This window comes from Mus musculus, chromosome 7, assembly GCF_000001635.26.
Source record: "Mus musculus strain C57BL/6J chromosome 7, GRCm38.p6 C57BL/6J".
NCBI lineage: Eukaryota > Metazoa > Chordata > Mammalia > Rodentia > Muridae > Mus > Mus musculus.
In genome coordinates, this window is record NC_000073.6 from 67,544,691 (window position 1) to 67,566,466 (window position 21,776).

Below are 21,776 nucleotides of genomic sequence, written 5' to 3' on the forward strand. Positions count from 1 at the left end.
GCTGGTTTTGTGTGTCAACTTGACACAAGCTGGAGTTATCATAGAAAGAGGAGCCTCCCTTGAGGAAATGTCTCCATGAGTTCCAGCTGTTAGGCATTTTCTCAATTAGTGATCATGGGGGGAGGGCCCATTGTGGGTGGTGTCATGCCTGGGCTGGTAGTCTTGGGTTCTATAAGAAAGCAAGCTGAGCAAGCCAGGGGAAGCAAGCCAGCAAGCAGCATTCCATGGCCTCTGCATCAGCTCCTGCCTCCAAATTCCTGGCCTGTGTGAGTTCCTGTCCTGACTTCCTTGGTGATGAACAGCAGTGTGGAAGTGTAAGCTGAATAGACCCTTTCCTCCCCAACTGCTTCTTGGTCCTGATGGAATGGAAACCCTGACTAAGACATGTGGCATGAAACCCTCATGCTCTAGACTTAAATACACACAACTGGTCAATAAAGGCAAAAGTAGAGCTCTCTCTATAGCAAAAAAAGAAGAAAAATGCACGTACTCTTTAGACTGCAAAGTAATAACTCATGGACTGCCCATGGCTTACTAGCTGACACTAACATACAATCTTCTGAATTATTTGCCTCGTATTCTTAGTTCATAAAGGTATTTGGCCAAAGGCAAACCTAAGTAGAACTTCCCAACCCCGTTCGTCTATCTGTAAGCACGCACTGGAGGCAGCCTTACCCGTTGCAGCCGATGACTTTGTTGTAGAGGTATGAGGGCAGGCCCTTCAGCTGGATGTTGTTATCCACATACACGTACTGCAGTTCTCGGGAGCGACCTAAATCTGATCACAGAGAGCGGTGCTGTTAACCACTGTAGGAATTAACCATTATAATAGGGAGGACATTGTAATGCATGACATCATAAATAACCCCAACGCTCTATTTTTAAAAAAAAAAAAAAAAAGAATGCATGATTCTGAGTGTAGACTTACGGCAGTTGTAATACTGACTTTGTGTCGGGAAACATGGTGTAGAAAACTTAACCCAAACTTTGACTTTTAAACTGGAAGATGAAATTGTCAGTAGTAGAATATTTAATTTCTTCTTACATATAACTTCCTTGACATTTTACAGACAACTTCAACTGTCCTGCTATAGGGCCCCTTCTGGTCCATAGAAAATGTTATACAAAGTAAGGTGACAGGTCAGCTTAAACATATTTTGTCCCCATGCCTTACAACTTGATTTTATACAAGCCAGTGGTGGTCTGTGCCTTTAATCCAGCACTTAGGAGGCAGAGGCAGGTGGATCTCCCAAGTTTGAGGCCAGCCTGGCCTATAGAGTGAGTTCCAGGATAACCAAAGTTACACAGAGAAATCCTGTCTCCACAAAAATTTGCCCAATAATTGAAACACTGCCCACAATTTTACCACAGATCTTGTTAGCAAACACCCCATAGTTATGAAATGTAATGGTGATTTTTCTATCATCCTGTTTTTTTCTGGCTATACTTACTAACTGGAACTTCTATTTAAAGAAGAGTCATCCTTTAAAAACACTCTCATACTAGTATAAATTATAGACCTCTCTACTGTAAAGAATAAAGACCCAATGCTACTATTATTTTGTCCTGTTGCACAAATGCTTCCATCTTGGCAATTAGGAATGATTGTGTGCTTGCTCTAAGTTCTTTTAACAAGTCCTCATGCTTTTCTGATCATTTCAAGACTTTCTGGCATTGTGGCTCAGCTCACAATCTCTCTGCCGAAGCCCTAAGTTAACCACTTCTCCAAAGCATCCTACTTCCTCTTTTTGAAGAAACCTATCTATGAGCCAGGTGTGTCTATTACTACTGAGAGATCACGCGGAGACCTTGGGGCCTGGGAAGTGTGCATGCACGCTGACCCTCGCAGACACACATCTCAGTTGCTGGACATGTTTTCAGCATGAGCTCTGAGGAGTGAGCCTGTGAGCTCAGACTCTCTGGCACTGCCAGTGTTCCTTCAGAGAGTATGTCAATCTCAAGTCCCACCAGCACTGTGAGAGAGCAGCCTCTCACCCACAAGAAGCAATTCATATCATACTTCTAAATCTTTGCTAATTATGGCTAAGAAACAGAATCTCAGGATTATTTACATTGTAATTTTCTAATTTTGTGTAAGCAAACAATTAAAAAGTGTATTTCTGTAAACCCTCCATTCCCCATTTTCTATCAGGCTCTTGAAATTTATCTTTTTCTTTATCTTTTTCTTTTTTTAGGGAAACCTCCACATCTCTGATACATATTACAAATATTTTCTTTTAGCTTGTCAGTTGTCATTTGACTTTGTTGATAAGTGTTTTCTGATTTATAAAAAATTGTAAACCAACTTCCCACCCTTCCCGTGTTAGGAAAGTTAAGACTAAACTGCACGGTGTCCTCAAGACCTTCTTGAACAGCTAGCAAGGCCATGTTTCAGTAAAACAAATGCCAAAATCCAGACAATTAAAAGGTTTTAACACAAGTTAACCAAGCTCTTCCTCCTGCCTCTGCCTCTCTCAGGATTAGTGGGGTTCCCTTTTCTCTCCTCCCCTCCCTGCTTTCTCGTTCCTTTTGTATTTATATTCATAATCCAGTTGGAATTCATTCTTATGTCTAGCATAAAATACTTTAGCATTCACCATTTATGTTTAGCCAATAATTTATTTTTCCATTTCTGAAAATTTTTTGCTTACCTTTTATACCAGAAAGAAAAAAGAAAGATCTCTAAGATGGCTTAGTAGGTGAAGGTGCTGCCAAGTCAGACGTCCCCAGTGTCACCCTCAGGACCCACACAGGAGGAGAGAACCAACTCCTGCTAGTTTTTCTCTGACCTCCACACGTGTACCATGACACATGCCCTCAGAACACTGCACATGAATAATAATAACCTCTAAGATTATCAAGAGGAAAAACTATCACCAAGTACTCAGATCCCAGACTTCCTATCTGCTGCTAAATCAAGCTGCAAACACAGAAAACAACACAATGAGAGAGAAGCACTAATGCAGAAAGCCCAGTGGCTGTGACATCGCACCATTGCTCAGGACTGTTTGTACCTCAACAAGCTCTATGGGAAAGGGCACAACACCGCCTGGTCCCCAGCTGTATCAGGTGTAAGGAGCATAGGAAAAGAATCACGTTTAATATGTAGCATAGATTTAAAGGAATAAAATATGTATGTACCAAAAAACTGAAAACTGCTCTCTTAGTGAACCACAAAATTTTACATTTACAAAACAGGTGAGGAAAAATATTAACTAATCAATATCACATTCCAGTAACAACAGAAAAGGCCTCAGAAATCCACTAAAATACCTGTTTTCTCACAATTTCTATGACAAAGGCTTTTAAACACAAGCGGAAATTTATGGAGTTTAAGACATAGAAAACTTTTAAAATAAAAACTTCATTAATAAATTATAAATGGGCTACTCACAAGTACCACATGAGTTTAATTCTAGTACTTGGGAGGCAGAGGCAGGTGGATTTCTAAGAGTTCGAGGCCAACATGAGCACGTTCTCAAAAATACAACTCCAAAATGCTAAATGGTCTATAGTCTCATATGTGCCTTTCTGAGCCCCCAAGTAGCTCAAGGAAGTCAAAGCGGAGGAGGTCCTGGCTTGGACTGGAGCCGCAGTAAGGCACAGAGCAAATTAATAATTAGGAAAGGAGAGTAGATTAGAGTCAGACAGCTTGGGCTTGAACCTTCATTCTTCTGCTTACTAGATACGTGGCCTTAGGATCTCATCGGTGTAATGGGGGAACTAAAACTATCTCCTAAGTTTGGGAAGAATGGCTAGGTTTATAAATGTGTGACGCAGGATTCTTGGAACAGAGCCTTCTCTAGTATATGACAGGTATTATTTTCATTATTATTAGTAAGTGACACACTGGGAAGTGTGGCCAATTAACAGAGAACTTTCTTTGGCATGCAGCAAGGGTACCAACCCTTTTCTATCCTTTAATTGCAAGGAACGAGCTGGAGGCTACGGCCTCTGGAGATGATGATTCATCCCTTCAAGCCAAGGACACAAAATGGGACACGACAGAGGAAGCACTTCTCTGCTCTAATATACCACAAAAGCCTCTGTGCAAATTAGATGAGGTGCCATGCAGACATCACACCACAAAGTTAAATACATACCGACACTTGCTACTTCTCCTTACACGCCTCCTCTCCTTGCTTTATGGGGAAAGATGACTAGTTAATGACTCAGAAATACTATTTGGCTACATTTCATCTTAGGGGGATCTGGCTGGCACTCCCAGAGCACTTTCGAATTCATTACATGTGCCCTAGCAGTATATACTATCTTGTGCTATAGCTGAATCAGCTGTGTTAAAGCCTATTACATGTTAATGCCACTTAATATTTCCAAGTAGTACAATCTGAGGAGGGAGGGAATGCAGGAAAGGGAGGGAAGAAAGAGGGAGAGAGGAAGAGAGGGAGAGGGAGCAAGCAATGACCTGCTCTTAGTGTGTTTGGAGTCAGGACTGCGACTGCATCCTGGCTTCCCACAGGGTAGCTGGTTCCTGCTTCCCTGATTCAGTCTCTTCCTTTGCTGTATGATAAGGATGACAATGTAATAGCTCACGGATTTGTGACTTCATGAAGCTGGTGTATATGGGGCCAAGCTTGATCGCACAGTAACAGGTGCTCAGCACACCCTGACCATTTATCTTGCTCTTCTGAGTGTAAAGAGATCAGAAAAGGAGTGTAGATCCTGAGGAGAGCCCGGCGGCTGTTTTAGCTGACACAGCACAGCCTGCTGGTCAGGGTGAGAAAGCTCCTTGTTTGGCAAGGTCCCAGCTGAGAGAGCTAGGCTCTGGCTGCCTCAGGAAAGCACGCTTTTAGCCAGCCAGAATATAGTCTGCTGCCAAAACTCCCAAGCCCAGAGGACTAGCAGTTTAAATAAATGAGCCTGAAATACGAGAATCTGCTGCATGGAAAAGCTTTGAGTCTTTTTTTATATTGTTTTACCCAGACTAACCTGAAATTCACTAAGCAGCTCAGGCTGGTGACAACTCATGACAATTCTCCTGCTTCAGCCCCTCAACTGCTAGGATTATAGTTATGAGCCCCTGTGTTTGGTTCTTACATTCTCTCTCTCATATATATACATATATATGTATATATATGTATATATGTATATATATGTGTGTGTATATATGTACATATATGTATATACACACACCTATATGAATGTAAATAAATAACACTACATATATGTTGTTTAGATTATTTAAGTGTATGAAGTTTATGTATGCATTTGTACCATGTCATGCCTGTTCTTATGGAGATCAGAAGACGGCATTGGATTCCCTGGAAGTTTATGAGTCACAGATGGCTATGAACCACTACATGGGTGCTGAGAATTGGATCCAGATCCTCTGCAAGAGCATAAGTGCTCTAAGCCATTGTACCATCACTCTGGCCCCTGGTTTCTTCGTACGTAATACAGAAACTCTTCACTAAATGATAGACTTTAGAAGAGACTACTTACCTACTAGTCAGTAAAGGTTTATTTTCTTCTGATTAATATTATTTACTTATATTATTTCACCAATACTACATGCTAAATAAAGATCATAAAAGAACATTCAAAAAACAAACAGAAAACCCTTCTTCTACCCAGGAAGCAGAAGCAGGTTGATCTCTCAGTTTAAGGCCAGACTGGTCAACATGGTGAGTTCTTGGACAACCAGGGCCATGCAAAGAGACCTTGTCTCAAAAAACTAAAATCAAACACATATCCACAAACAAATAGCAACAAAAGGGCCTTGTAAAAAAGGCTCAGTATGTGAAACTTGCAAAGCACAGAGCTATTTGTCTGCCTGTCCAGGTTTGAAAGCCACCAGTGACTGTTCAGGAGGCTATTTTCTTTGTTTTCTGGAGAGAGGGTTTCTCTGTTGTAGCCCAGGTTGGCCTGAAACTCACAGAAAGTTGCCTCCTCCTGCTTCTTGAATCCTCGGATTAAGACATGCATCAATTAAAAAATTGGATGTTTTCTTTATTTACATTTCAAATGTCATCCCCTTTCCCTGTTTCCCCTCTGCAAACCCCCATCCCATGCCCCTTCCCCTGCTTCTATGAGGATGCTCCCTGCTTACCCCCCCCCCCCCCGCCCCAACTTCTGCCTCCGGGCTCTAGCATTCCCCTATACTGGGGCATCAAGACTTCATAGGACCAAGGGCCTCTCTTCCCATTGATGTCCGACAAGGCCATCCTTTGCTACATATGCAGCTGGAGCCACTGGTCCTTCCATGTGTACTCTTTGGTTGGTGGTTTAGTCCCTGGGAGCTCTGGGGGATTTGGTTGGTTGATATTGTTGGTCCTCCTATGGGGTTGCAAACCCCTTCAGCAACATCAGTTCTTCCCCTAACTCCTCCATTGGGTTCCCTTGCCCAGTCTGATGGTTGGCTGCAAGTATTTGCCTCTGTATTGGTCAGGCTCTGGCAGAGCCTCTCAGGAGACAGTTATATCAGGCTCCTGTCAGCAAGCATTTCTTGGCATCAGCAATAGTGACTGGGTTTGATGTCTGCATATAGGATGGATCCCTGAGTGGGACAGTCCCTGGGTGGCCTTTCCTTCAGTCTCTGTTCCACTCTTTGGACCTGTACTTCTGGATTAATATTTTGGAGATGGGTGGCCCCCAACTGGGGGGCTGTGCCTAACCTCTGGATATGTTCTCTGCAGGTCCTCTCTCCCCTTTGTTGGGTTACTTTTAAAGGAATTGCACCACACCTCAAGTAGTTCCTTCTTTTACAGCCTCACAGACCAAGTGTGGGGCTTAGAAATCAGCAAAGGCTGGGAGTCCTCTACAAACCTCAGTTCTTCTTTTTATCAACACCAGGGCTCTGGCATATGCAGTCCACATGGCTGTAGGAACAAGACGCTCCTATGTGTTCCGGCTATTGCTCTCTTAATCACACAGTGTGAGCAAGCACAGAGTGATACATGCCAGAACAGAACAGGATCTGTGTTTATTACATCCTGACTAGTATAAGGTCCATTTACTTATCAAAAGATGAATAACAAAGTCTCTTAAACAAAGAGATGGGGCTAACAGAAACTGAAGCATCAAAGGAACACATCAAAACTGCCTGCTCAGAATGCTCTATCCATGTCAAGCCAACCATCACAGTTCAGTAAGTTGGATGCCCAGTACAAGAAAACACAGGAGGCCCACACAACAAATTCAGACTAATTCACAGACCATTCCAAAATGACTTTCAAAATTAAGTCAAATCACCTATATAACTCCCTAAATAACAAAGACACTTCAGCCACTTTTCTAGAACAATGAATTTCCTTTAGATGCTAACTTCTTTGAGCACAGACAGATCCATGCACCAGACCCCATTACATCGTTTACATAACCATAGTTATTCTGATGTATTCAATGTTTACAAAATAACATTTCAGGCTAGGCAAGATGGCTCAATGGGTAAAGCAGCCTGATAATCGGGATTGAATCCAGGATCCAACATGGTAAAAGAGCACCAACTCCAGCATGTTGTCCTTGGACTATGCATCTGTGTACATGCATGCACACATGCATGTGCACATGCACACACGGAGATGAATTAACCAAACACTTTCACAGTGGGTTCTCTAATCAGATGCTCCCTACTCTGTAGAACTAAGCGACTGTTGGAGTCAGGCTTCCTTGCTATTGGTTTGAACAGTTTGAATAGTCACACTCCAGGATCTCTAGTTCTCTTACACAGGTCAAGTCACAGAAACCAGGGCTAGTGACTGTGCAGGGTGTTTTGAGGCACAAAAATCAAGCCACTCTCTACTCTTTTTTACAGTCTAATATAAGAACAAAAGTAGATCAGACTGATTGGATATTTATGAAGAATTTACAGGGTGGCATGCATTTTACATGTGTCTTACAGAACTCTTACAATTGTGCTAACAAGCTACTATTACCCTATTGCTGATGGTTAGATTAAATAGCTTTCCTATGGCCAAGTCCACAAGAGTTACTAAACTGCAGAGCCTGAACTATGGATATAAGTGCCCACTTCAGCGTCACACACTCTGGACAGCTCTTTAAGGGGGGGCTCACACAGAAAACAGGTATGGTACTGCCCAGAGAGGGCATGCACATTGAAGTGACATGCCCCTGGCATTTGAGTGTGATGTCAGAGCTGGATCTGCAAGGGACAATGCCAAGGAAATAAGCAATCAACAAACACATCTTTGCTTCCTTTAAAAGTCTAGAAAACTAGTAGGTAAGTTCTGCCTCACAGATTTCAAGCAGACATATCAAGGGTGGGAAGATCTCCTTTAAGTGGAAATACCCTTGGGAGGAACACGTACTAATGACTGCCCAGCATGGTAGGGACTAGAGGACTCAAAACAACATGTTGTCTAGTTCCTTGCCAACAGCCAAGGAGCAGACGGTCTCTGCTTCGAGGTATCCTGCACTGTTGTTTGGCTGGACTCAGGCCTGTGAGTTTTGAACATAAGAACTTTAGAATGGTGTCTGATGGAAACTGCAGGTTCTTGCTTTTAAGTCAATTAACGACATCATCCAGAGGCTGCCAGCATCGCACATTCCTGTCACCGTTCTAGAATAACAAAAAGTTTTGCTGGCGAGTATCTGGCTCCAAGCTTAGCCCTCACAGCACTTAGTTTCTAGAATTTCACATCTGTATCTTCCTATGAAGAGGTGACAGGCTGTTTGTTTACTTGTTTGAGATAGGATTTTATGTAGTCCAGGATGCTGTCTCATCATGTGACTAAGAATGACCTCGAACTCCCAGTTCCCCCACCTCTGCCTTCCAAGTGCTGGGATGACAGGCGTGTGCCCCCACCTGGATTTGTTTGTTTATAACTGGTGCTTTCCATCTCAATCTCATCCCACCCCACCAAATCCTACTCAAGCTTAGCAAGAAACACATACTTGTCCAAATCTCCGCATGCTTTCTTATTACACACTAGCACAGGAAGTCAACATCTGGCCCATGCTTGTAGAAGTCACATTAAATAATCCTTGTTAATTCTCTAAGAAAATCTGAAGTAGAGCAAAGACTTGGGAGGCCGATAGAGCCCCATCATGCAACAGTAGAAAGAAAATGACTTTCATCACAAATACACAAGGGCACAATGAACATCCATTATTCATTTCTCCCTCCTTCTCCCCTTCTTCCCCTCCCTCCTCCCTTTCTCTCTCCTTCTCTTCCCTCCCTCTCTTTCCCCCACCCCCCTCCACAAGTATGAATATGTATGTGGAGGCCAGAGGTCAACCTCAGGTATTACTCCTCAGGTGCTGTCCAGCTTGTTTTCTGAGACAGGGTCTCTGCTGGCAAAATAGGCCAGGCTGCCTCCTCCTCCCTAGCGCCGGGCTTACACCTGTGTGAGCCACAACTCAGCTCTTTCACAAGGTTCTGGGGCTTAAACTCAAGATCAAGCCCTTAGCCTGAGCCAGATCTCTAGCCTTGAATGTCCATTTTCTTGAAGAAATTTGGAATACTTTTCAAGTAAGATCTTTATGGATGTAATTAATAGAGTAATTCCCTCTCATGTCTTCCCACTACTAATTTTTGGACTTTATTATCAAGGCTTTCTTTTCCATTATTTCTACTCTGTAATTACTTTATTTTTCAGTTTTCATTTCATTAACATTATTCCTACAGAATATAATTTTTTGCCTCATGTTTAGGTTTCCCTTTAGAAGGAAGTTATTACACTTTAAGGTCAAATGTAGGTCTAACTCTGACTCCTGAGTCTGTCTGTATGAGAACAAATTTTCTGGCATTCAAACTGATTCAAGCCACAAATTTGGCAATTAACTCCCATTAACTGGAGTTACAAGGGCCTCATGGTATCAGTTCTTCAAACTACATCTACAGTTTAGTAGAACAGAGTTGACAGGCATCTCCAAGTTTGGGATCATGAAACTATTAACTGATACATACATCAAAGCATCACAGGGTATCTCATAAATACACATTTTAATCTTTTTATGTGTAAGCTAAAACTTAAAAATGAAGTTAATAGCTTAATACAGCTCTAATAGTGGTTTGCTGTCTGATTAGTTTTACCATGTACATTTAAAAAACCAAACCCTGTAAATAGCAGCAATTCCTGATCTTCTCAGCAAACATGGAGAGGTGGGAATAAGTAAGAAGCAACACAAACAGTACATGTAAGCACCACACGTGTAGTTTTCATCCTCAGTTTGCAATGGGAAGGAAGTTACTTCAGTGCACGTTTAAAATCCTGGGAGCTGGTTTCAAACACTAACTTGTCATATTTGTTTTTTTCCTAATAAAGTACCCAGTTCTTACAAAGCTAGTGGACAACCGCTCCAAAGCACTCAGTGTTCTCCACTGTGTGGCAGGTTGACAGTTTAAAGCATTCTCTATGCTGCAGGGTAGGAGACAGTACAGGATCTGTCATTCCATTGTAGCACTGGTCCTTAACACTCACACCTTCCCAAGATAACATGTCACTGCTAGACTGAGGGACAACTCCAAGACTGGTCTAGAAGCTCAAATCATTTCTCATTACTATGCCTACTATCTGCTGGACTTACTCCACATTAAATTATTCCCAGGCTCTTTTGTCAACCTCAATGTCACATGCTACATGTTCTTAAGAATTTACTCTCTGGGGGCAGGAGAAATGGCTCAGCAGTTAAGAGCACTTGCTGTTCTCGTAGAAGGCCTGTGTTCAGTTCCCAGGACCTACATGGCAGCTCACAACCACCTCTATCCCCAGGTCCAGGGAACCTAATTTCCTTTCCTGGTCCCCAAGAGCACCAGGCACACCCATGGTGTACATACATACATTCAGGCAAAACACTCTTACACATAAAATTTACACAAATCTTTCAAAACAAATAATTGACTGTTTTTTTAAAAATTACTTTTGACATTTATTTATTACTATTTAAGGCATGCACATACAAAGTCACATGATGATTTGCAGGAGTCAGTCCTTTCCTTCCATGTGGGCTCTCGGGGTCAAATTCAGGTACTTAGGCAGCACGACAAGCACTTTTAGTAGCTGAGCCATCTTGCTGACCCCCATTTATACTTTTCTAAATAAACATGTAATAAAAATTTAACCTGAAACATTTAATAGAAATTTAGCCTGCTAAACTAGATGCACCTTTGTTTTCTTATCAACCACAAATGCTACAGGCACTGAATTTTATGACACAGCACTGTCAGGGAGCTAAAACATGCTTTTCTACAGCCAACTTGGGCCTAGCAATTCACAGTTCTTGCATTCATTATTCAACATGGAATAGGCAGTAAACATTCCCAAATAATTAGGTTTACTAATTCAAGGAAAACCAGGAGACCTGGGAAAAGCTTTTTCTCTGTACTCCCCTCAACTCTCAGAAGGTAAGAGGTGAAGCCACAATTCTGTGAGGAGTAAGTCAACCAAGCTGTATCAACTCAGTAGCAAAAAATGCCAAGTTTTGAGCCCTCTGCTAACTTTCATAGCATGAGGTTCAAGCGACTGTTTTTTTTCCTCCTATGCTGATAGTCACCACTGTGAACAAAGCCTGTCTGTAGGCTCATCTGTCATTCAACTGTCACTGCACGGTAATAATACCAGCATCCGTCTTTTCATTTTCAGGAAGAACAGCCAAAGAACCTTAATGGCTTGACAGTATTACAAGTGACTAGAGCACCACATATTCAAAGGCACCTAATGGGATCGACAGTATCACACGCCATCTAAGCCATCCTTACAGGCAGCTTCTGTAGCTGCCGTCTGAAGCAGCTACTATCAGACAGCTGTTTAAACTGAGCTCCCGCAGACCAGAGAGATGGCTCGGTGGTTAAGAGCGCTGGCTGCTCTTTTAGAGGACAAGTGTTCAATTCTCAGCACCCACATGGCAGCTCACAACTGTCTGTAACTACAGTTCCAGATGATCCGACACCTTCACACAGACAGACAGGCAAACCACCAAGGCACATGAAATGAAAACAGAGCTGGGCATGGTGGTGCACACTTTCAATCCTAGCACTCAGGAGGCAGAGGCAGGTGGACCTCTGTGAGGTTGACATTAGCCTGGTCTACAAAGTGAGTGAGTTCCAGGACAGCCAAGACTGTTACACAGAGAACCCTGTCTCCAAAAAAAAAAAAAAAAAAAAAAAAGTAATTAATAAAAAAAATTGTAAAGAAAAACTGGGATCCTTCAGCTAAACTTTGGTAAGACACTGAATTTAGTGAGTGCCCTCACCCCCCAACTTATGGGTTCCACCTCCCATTACAGAGACATCCCACAAGGCTTATGCTCCCATGCCAAGGTCTCCCATTACAGAGACATCCCACAAGGCTTATGCTCCCATGCCAAGGTCTCCCATTACAGAGACATCCCACAAGGCTTATGCTCCCATGCCAAGGTCTAAGTAGCATGGCTAAACACAAAGCTTTCTGGTGCTCAAAAACTTTGTGTGTATGTGTGAGTTTGTCCATCTGTCTGTCTGACTATTAAGACGTATTCATATTTGCTAAGAGTCGTCTGAGTGACCATAAGCAAGCACTCATATTTGCCACATTTCTAGATGGCTCCTTAGTTCTGTAAAAAAAAACGCACTACCAGCTGCCATGCTCCATGTGATCCTTCCTCAAACAGTTCTTAGATTAGTTAGCTATGGTTTAGCACGAGCCCAAAGGAAGACTTCAAGTGTATATACTTAAAAGAATCTCCTACTGCTCCTCCTCTTCATCATCCTCTTCTTCCTCCTCCTCCTCGAGACAAGGTCTCACATGGTGGTCCAAGCTGACCTAGGGCTTACTGTGTAGTCTAGGCTGGCCTCAAACTCACAGTCATCCTACTGTTTCAGCTAACTGAGCAACGCCAGCATCAGGCAAAGTACATTTAGAAGATGTCTCACAGCTGTCGCTACTGAAACAAAGGTAGGAAAGGTAAGCAAATGATCAGGGAGCAGGAGCCAGGGCCAAGCAGCTACTGCAGGGCAGGGCTGAAGGCAAGCACAGCTGTGTGAAAAGCTGAGTTGAGACAGAGGAAGTAACGGCAGCACCAAAACCAAGACTCAGCCTGTGGCAACAGACTCGGCCAAGGGTTGGAGGATGGCCCAAATGGGGTAAAAAGGGCAGAGCGCTACCAGATACTAGAGACAGCCACCTTCAGTGCGAAGTCCCCTTATACTGAACAATTCTGGAATATAAAGAGAGAATGTCAAGGTGGAAGGAGTATGAGGCTTAGAAATGGAGTCTGCGCTTTAGTTAGATTACTAGCTGCAACTCTAGGCGGGTTACATAACTACTCTGTACACAAATCTCTTCATCTGTAAAATTAGTTGTCAACTGGTTTGTAATAATTTTACAATAATTAGAGACTATGTGTGCAGCAATTAAACAAAATAACTTGACTAAGGAGAGTGTACAGTAAGTGATGGCTTATTATTGCTGCAGTTAAACTAATACAGAAAATATTTCTCACCCATGTAGTTTCTAATAGAAACACACATTACACACACACATATGTGATGATAAAAATAATAGAAAATTGTAGAGACATGATATTTAACTAGCTCATTCGAAGTTCTGGGTTGCTTATAAGACAATTTGCAGTTTTACTCTGAATTCTTTGCAACTTGAGTTTTATGCCACACAAATTAAATAATTTAATCTTTCCCCTTCTCCCCTTTCAGCCATGACTGCACCATCCTGGCAGTCACATGGTTGAAAGCCATTAGGAAGTGGTCCAAGGTCCCGGCGGCTACTGTGGTGTCTTGCACACAAGGAGGAGGAGCATAGTCGGGTGTGCACTCTACAGGTGCATCTCCTGACTCATGAGTCACCTATCCCTGTGCACTTCTTATAGCTCTCACCCACGAACTACGTAGGATAGAGACTGTCATCTCTGACCTTCAGACATGGACAGTGATGATCAGCAAGTACTGCAGGTCACCCACTGTGAAGTGGCACAACTTGTCCAGGTGCTGGCCCCTGCAACTGTTCTGAGTTCTCCCTGTCAGTCCAGCAGACATGTTCACTCTTTAAATATGTATATTTGACATTCTCACTCAAAAAGCTCAGGTTATTTTTAGAAGTATAGCTTGTTTATTAAGTAGATTTATGTTACTTTGTTAATTTATAATTGTGGAATATATCTGTGGGAAATTAATTTTCTTAAATTCAGCAGTTTTTATTATATGATTTGATTTTAAAGTTTTTGTTATTTTAAAGATTTCAAGAAGAAACTTTAAGTTGAAAATACATAAAATGAATTATATGTGCAAACATTTTCTTTCAGGGACTGGTAAGCTACTTCATTGTCCTCAGAGATACATTATTACTATTAAGATGCTTTTATGAGTGAAGCTGTAACAGTTTAGGGTCCTATGTGTCTTCATTTTTTTAAAACTGTCACTTGCATTTCTTAGACGTTGAAAAAATAATTTAGTTCTATGTGAAATAAATGTACCTTATTATTAAAGACCTATGTGTCCGACATATAACACATCAAAATGAATCAACTAAGAAAGCTACAGGGGATAAGGTTTTATTCGCCAAGGTGGCATTTCTGGTTCATCGGGCAATTTAGTCAATTTTAAAGTCTTCGCAGTTTTACATTCAGATTTTCTGACTTTAGTACTTATAACAATACTCAAAACTAACTTTCCACGGCAGAAGCCAATATAGACAGTGGCTTCTAATCTAGAGACAGATTTGGGGTTTGGGGTACAGAGCTTGCCTAGCATGTCTGACCCTGGGTTAAATCTACAGGACTAAGGGAGCAGAGGAAACAGGACTTAGCAGATGTGCTTGTACTGGGAATCATCCTTTCGTAATGCTCAAGGCTCTCTGTCAGACTTACAGTCACACACATTTTAATTCCCTTCATAGAGTAATTTCTCATAGCCGGCACATTCTGTGAAGGCACCGACTGATTTTGTAAGTATGGGATCCCTGAGCTAGGCATGGTGGCACATGGGAGGCCAAGGCAGGAGGATGAAGGTTCAAGAAAACAGCGTGGCCATACAGGGAGACCCTGCCTGGCAACACAAGCAATGACATCATCCCTGACTAAAATAACCTCCCTTGTCATCTGGCGATAATGGCTGTTGCTCATGTCAAAAATGGCTTTACGGAGGAATCATCAGGATCAACAGAGAGACGCTAAGCTAATCTGTTCTAGTTAAGGAAACAATGTTGTCTTGTATGTGTTGGCTCGTCTAGTCATCATATAACCACAACACTTACCAATGGGCAAAGATGCAAGATGGTTTCCAGCCATGGAGAGCTCATTGAGGCTGGGCAGCTGGCAGAGATGGCGCGGCACACAGCATAGCCGATTGCGGTCCACAGTGAGGTACTGCAGAGAAAGGCACAGGTGAAGCCTCTCGGGTAAAGCTAGCAAGCGATTGCTAGAAATGTCTAGTGTCTGCAGCTCCTTCAAATCGCCAACCTCTACAACCAAAACCAAAGGTAATATAAATCGCATTCTGATTGAACTCCAAAGAATAAAGTAAAGAGAATCAATACTGCTACAATTCAAGTAAATACAATTAGTTATATATATATCTCCACAGAGATGATGCTGAAGCCTAGAACTTGGGGCTAGACTGCAAACCATTCAGCCTTGCTAAGCACGTTTCTCTCAGCCTGCCAGACTTGGAGAAAGGGGCTGCATGTGTACACATCTGTGTTCTTAAATGTGTTCAACCATGAGTGCATGTATGGAGATCAGAAGCAAAACATCATCCGTCTTTCTCCACAGCTCTCCACCGTCGTTTTTGAGGCAGGGCCTCTCATGAACCTACTGCTAACTGCGTCAGCTACTCTGGCTGGCCAGGGAGCCCCAGGTTCCACCTTTACCCCTTTACACCAATTAGGGTTACAGATATGCACCAAGTACCTGGCTTTTCTGTGGTCTGGGGGATCTGAATTCAGATTCTAATGCTTCCATAGCAAGCACTAACTTACCAAGCCCCAGCAATTGTCAGAGTTTCCTAAATACTGAAAAGTGTTGGCTTAAAGAGTAAGGCACAGTCATAAACCCAAGGCAGAAGCCTGATACTGATGAAGCCAAGTCCTTGGTCAGGTGAGAAAGGAATGGTTACTTCAAGGTAGCTGCTTCCATAACTGTACAGCTGCCCTCCTAAGCAGATAATAGGAGATCTACGAGTGGAGGCACCCAGGTAAACACAGAAGAACTCCCCTACTCCATGGCTCCACTGCAGCACGGGGCAGGCCAGGCCTGCTCCTTCCCCCACAGACACTTGGTGTAAAGACTTATGATGCGGCTCCCTCACACCTGCCTTCCCTAACCCTGTTCTCCAGCCATTCCTCTTAGGTTAGAACTTGCACTACCACCCTGGACACACAAGTAGTTGAGGAACATCACGTCTGTCAGATAGTAAAGTCCTTTGCTGTCACATGAGCTTTTCTGACTGTTTACTACTGACCAGGAGTTAGCCCCACTACAACCCAGCGGACCAAACCTGCTGGCAAGCTGAAACTGGCACTTCCATTTTAAGAATAGTAAACTACAGAGGCTGGAGAGATGGCTCCATGGTTAAGAGTACTGACTGCTCTTCCAGAGGATCAGGGTTCAATTCCCAGTGCCCACATGGCAGCTCACGACTGTAACTCCAAGATCTGATACACTCAGACAGACATAATTCAGGCAAAATGCTAATTAATATAAAAATAAAGATAAATTGTTTTTAAAAAAAATAGTAAAACCACAACATCCAAAGAAAGATCATAGAGTAGAGATCATATGTGTCCTACAAAGCTTAAATATGTTTATAGTCAGGACATTTACAGAAAGAGTTTTCTGTCTTTGCTACGGAGTTATTACTAAAAACAACCTTAAAATTGTATTACATTTATTATTATTATTATTATTATTATTATTATTATTGCTATGTATACATGTACTTGTACACAGAGGTCAAAGGGCAACTTCTGAGAGCTAATTCTCTCTGCCACCATGTAGGTTCCAGGCTATCCAGCTCCCATCATTAGGCCTAGCAACAAATGCGTTTCCCCTCTGACACATCTCTTTGGCCCTGGGAACATTCTTAACAGCTAGTTTTTTGTTTTGTTTTGTTTTGTTTTTTTTTGTTTTGTTTTGTTTTTATGAAAGGAATGTGGGGTCAAAATATATTGACTTCAAGTAATTTTTCTAATATTGACAAACTTATCCTAGGATACTCATTATTTACTAATTTCTCAAAAAACTGAGTAAAATATTCATTTGAAAACAGGTAGGCATGATTCTGTATGTAGCATATGATTCTCAATGGCAGTTTTGTTCCATCTGAGCTTAACTGATCTGTACTAGAAGGAGGTAAATTCACTCTTGTGTTTGCTCTTAGCAGTGGTATAGCTGATTAAGTCCATTTTCATATCTATTCACAAAATCAAATTACACATATGTGGGGTGTGATGCTAAGGGAGGGAGTGGACCCATGTTTCAAAAGTGAATAGAAAAAGACAAAGAAAAAAAAAAAGGACAGAAACTTTTGCCCTAACTTTAGCAGTGACTGTAGGAGTGACTGGACATCCACATGGGCCAGGTAACAAGAGAATGTCCCAGCAGGCAGTGCCCTTGGAACCACAACACATCCAGGAAACAAGGTGGGACAGGAGCTCAGAGGACGGAAAGTCACAGGAAGAGCTCAGGCTTTTGGAAAAGTTCCTGGGAACGGAGCCTGGAAAGGGCAAAGGAAGGAGGATATTGCATTCCCAGCAGGGGGTGGGGCGGAATTGGAAGCATGAGGCAGGGCACAGACGGGAAAACACTAAACCCAGTGTGCCCATGCCCAGGAACGAAGGCCAGGCACCCATCTACAACGGGAGGAACAGGAAGGCCGGGCCGAGGGCCTGCTGAAGGCACGGGCGACAGTAAAGACCAGGAGCCTGAGCTTGGAGTGTGGACAGGACGCCAAGTAAATCTGCAGAGAGCACCGCTGTGGAAGGGAACCCGGGCTTAGGGGATGTGTGCCACTATAAAAGAGAAAGTATGAAGAACTTAAGGAAGAATCCAGGGACATTTAAAGATAAGCAGGCAAACTTGACTGGATATGTTAAACAACAAAACCAGAGAAAGTCAGAGTCAGGCATAGGCTTCTAGCACCCTCCAGAGCAGTGCTTCTCGACCTTCCTAATGCTGCCACACTAATAACACAGTTCCTCATGAGGAAGTGACCCCAACCAGACCATTTTATCGCTACTTCATAACTGTAATTTTGCTTGTTATGAATGGTATTGTAAATAGCCAACATGTAGGGCATCTGATCTGTGAACCCCAAAAGGCTCATGACCACAGGCTGAGAACCACTGCTCTGGACCATTGTTCAAAACATGAGGATCCAAACCCAAATTTTTGTTTTCCTAGAAAAGAGCATAATAGGAATTATTAAAAAAACTAATCAAGCTGACCTCATGTGACACCTCAAAAACTAGAGCAAAAGACACATTGCATTGTTCCAGGTTTCACCACAGCTGTAACACTAAGCAGGTCTCACATTCCAAAGGACTAAAATGGTCCAAAGTAAATGCCCTGATCCAAGGAAGTTAAAGGCACAACTGCTCCACAGAAGGCTTGAAAACACTAATGGCAGGACCAGAAGGCAACAGAAAGACACAAATCAACAGAACTACAGACACCTGTAGGACAGAAAGCAATTGCAAAATTACTTGATATCCCAATAAGAAGAAAATCAGGAAAAGAGGGTAGAAACAACTGAAAATAGTGGCTAAATTTTAATCTAAAGATCCAAAAAGCTCAATAAAGACTATAAACACAAAGAAACACCTATATTCACATCCTGTACAACACTGTTAGAAACAGACTTCTCATGTTCACGGCAGCAAGACACCTAAAATCATAAAGCCTAAAAGCCAACAAAACTGAAGTTTTGCACTAAAAATACTTAAGGTGAGGGCTGGAGAGAGGCCTTAGGGGTATTAGCACTGGCTGAGCAAGCCTAGTAGCGTGAGTCCACTCTCAGCTCACTCCACAAGCACACCACGCACACACTCAAGACTGCTGTCTGTCTCTATCTGTCTGTCTCTCCCCTGCTCCATCACAAACTAAAAAATTAAGCTAAAACAACAACAACAAAGGAACAAGAATATTTATGAGTTACATGGACTATAAATGGCGAAATGACGGATGTAAATACAACTATATAAATAACTGTACTAAGTGTAAACTGAGCCAGGTGTAGTGGCATTTGCCTTTAATCTCAGTACTTTGGAGGGAGAGGAAGGTAGACCTCTGAGTTTGAGGCTAGCCTGGTCTACAGAGCAAATTCTAGGACAGCCAACGCTATACAGAGAAACTCTGTTTTGAAAAACAAAAAAATGAAAAAGGAAATTAAAAAAGCCAATCAAATGTATAAGGATGTTAGACTGCCTCTCAAATTCTAGCCATCGACAAATACCAGGCCAGACCCCTCCATCCGTTCAGCCTGGGCAGCTTGGATTTAAGAGGGCATTTCAGTCCAACAAAAAGGCTTCTAAACAAGTTTAAGACCAGAGAGGAAAGAGGGGCCTCTGTGAGTGCTGGGTACTCCAGAGGTGCCCTTGGTGGAAGGGTCATTGGTCCTAGCAGGAAGGGAGACCCAGCAAGGTCATTCTTAGACCCTGGGTCTAGTCCAGTAGCTAGAAAAAGGGACCAAGTGGCCATAAAGTCTCAGCCACTTTGATGGGGCTTTTCCACTGGGACCCTGTTGTCAAGCCCTTGGCCTCCACCTTACCAGGTGCCATTTCTTCTCAGAAGGCCACTGCCCAGGGCCCCAGGCCGCCCCTTATGGCCAGAGACCGGTTAAAGCCCCCCTAGTTCCTCCTTGTGAATAGAACTTCCTCTGCCCTAGCCCTTACAGTAGTGTAGAAGGCCACCCCCGCACCCCCAACCCTGCTCGTGTAGAATTGCCTATAGTATAGTGTGGTGTGCTTTTACGTCATGGCAAGTGGGCAGCGGTCAGTGGGCTGTGCACAGCCGTCTGTCCTTTGAATCTCAATCTGCCTGCTCGGCCCGTGCTGTGTTCTGTGCTGTGTCCATAAGCTGCTGCGACCCCTCCCGGTACTGACTTCTCTATAAAAGCTTCTCTTCGCATAGTCACGTAGCTCCTGCCCATCCCCCTTTGGATATCTCTCCAAAGTTTTATACTCTTTTATATGGCTTTTTGCTTTGAAATTTAAAAATAAAAAAGACACGATATCTATAAGAAGCACACTTTAGATTCGAAGGCACAGCTATGCTTTAAGTCAAAGGAGGAAAAAGCACAGTAGCAAACAACAACCACAGAGAAATGAGGTTAATTTTCTAATTATCTATCTATTATAGGATATGAGTTCCTTTAAGAGATAGAGGAATATTTCATAATCGTTAAATGATCATTAATTCAGGAGAAATCAAACAATAATTACAAGTATACAGATACATAATGAAAACTCAAAATGAAGGGACAAAAACGTCACAAGTGAGAAGAAAAAGTATCATTTCAACGATGACAAGGGAGCATGTGACACACCACTGTCACCAACCCACAGAGCCACAGCTCATGAGAATGGCAGGGATACAGTCGACTCAAGCTTTGCCATCAAGCAAACTGCTCTTTTGACACCCTAGCAACCACACCAGAAAACACACTCTGTTTGAGCACATGATGCACTATCCAGGGCTAACAAGGCACTACACCATTAAGTATGTCTCATATTTAACAGGACTGAAATCATACAGAGGAGGGACTCTGACCAAATGGGCATTAAAGTAGAAAGAAATCTGGGAAATCCCCCAAATACTTGAGAATTAAGCAACATATTTCTAAATAACCAACAAGTAAAAGAAATTGGAAAGAAAATTAGAAAATATTTTTGAGCAAATGAAAACAATCCAGACAAAATGCCCAGAGTGACAGGAGGGTAACAGGGGCATGGCAGAGGGTGGCTAGAGCTTGGCAGCTCTCACTAGGAAAGCTCCAGACGTGCTCCCGAAGCTCCCATCACGAGACAATGGAGGAAAAGGAATGAACACTAACCATGGGATAAGTGCGGAGGGCAAACTAAAGCTGCAACAATGAAGGAGAAAGCTCAAAACCGGAAACTCAATGGAAACAAGAGTCAGCTCTTAAAACACGACAAAGCTTAGGCAGGACACACACTGCGTGTGCTCTCAGTTGTCATTACCTGGGAAAGTCTAAACTCCTGAGCTAGAAAACAGACCACGGACTGATTGACAGAGCCTGAGGGGTGGACTCAGGCTGGCTTGCATACAAAGAATATAAAAAGATTCTGGGAAGGAGAGGCACTAAAAATCTCATACACCTGACTGGATCCTAGAAGACAGAGTTTTCCGTATGTTAAAAAACAAACAAATCCCAAGAATTATCTTAATTTTCTTTATAAAGTTAACTTTATTATAACTGTTATGCAAATAATACAAATGCTTATTAAAGCAAAATTTTAAAATTCATATACTGATTTTCTGAACATTTTAAATCAGTACAATAGTTATTCTGAGTATAAATTCAAATAATTTAGTTTAGCTGCTTTTATTTCAATGAAAAAGACTGGTAATTTTCTAAAAGAAAGTTATTTTTTAAAGTCTTTTTGCTCTGTCCTTATCATGTGTTGTATGTGTATATACATTCACAAGTGCCTTCCTCAGTTGGTTTGAGTTTTTGAGGCAAGGGCTCTTACTGAACCTGGAGCTCACAGGCTCAGACAGACTGGCTGGCCAGGGAGTCTCAAGAGGTGGAGCTCCTGTCTCCAAGACCCCAGCAGTAGGGCTACAGATGGATGCTGCCACCCTTGTCTTTTTATGAGACAGCTGGGATTTGAACTCAGGGCTTC

General features: G+C 42.5%; 1 protein-coding gene across 6 annotated transcripts in view; it reads right to left on the reverse strand.

Moving 5' to 3' along the window:
- The window catches only part of Lrrc28 (leucine rich repeat containing 28), a 131,927-nt gene that overhangs the window by 31,281 nt on the left and 78,870 nt on the right, over positions 1 to 21,776 (reverse strand). For 3 of the 6 annotated variants that reach the window (XR_391360.4, NM_175124.5, XM_006541133.2), the window contains 2 exons: positions 15,168 to 15,374; positions 676 to 778 (listed from right to left, as the gene is read on the reverse strand). Coding sequence is in view for 3 of the 6 variants with exons in the window: in NM_175124.5 (NP_780333.3) it covers positions 676 to 778; positions 15,168 to 15,374 (310 nt within the window). In the remaining 3 variants the exon portion in view is untranslated. The remainder of the gene's footprint in view (positions 1 to 675; positions 779 to 15,167; positions 15,375 to 21,776) is intronic. The other 3 variants (NR_028144.1, NR_028143.1, XM_006541130.4) reach the window with 2 other exon arrangements.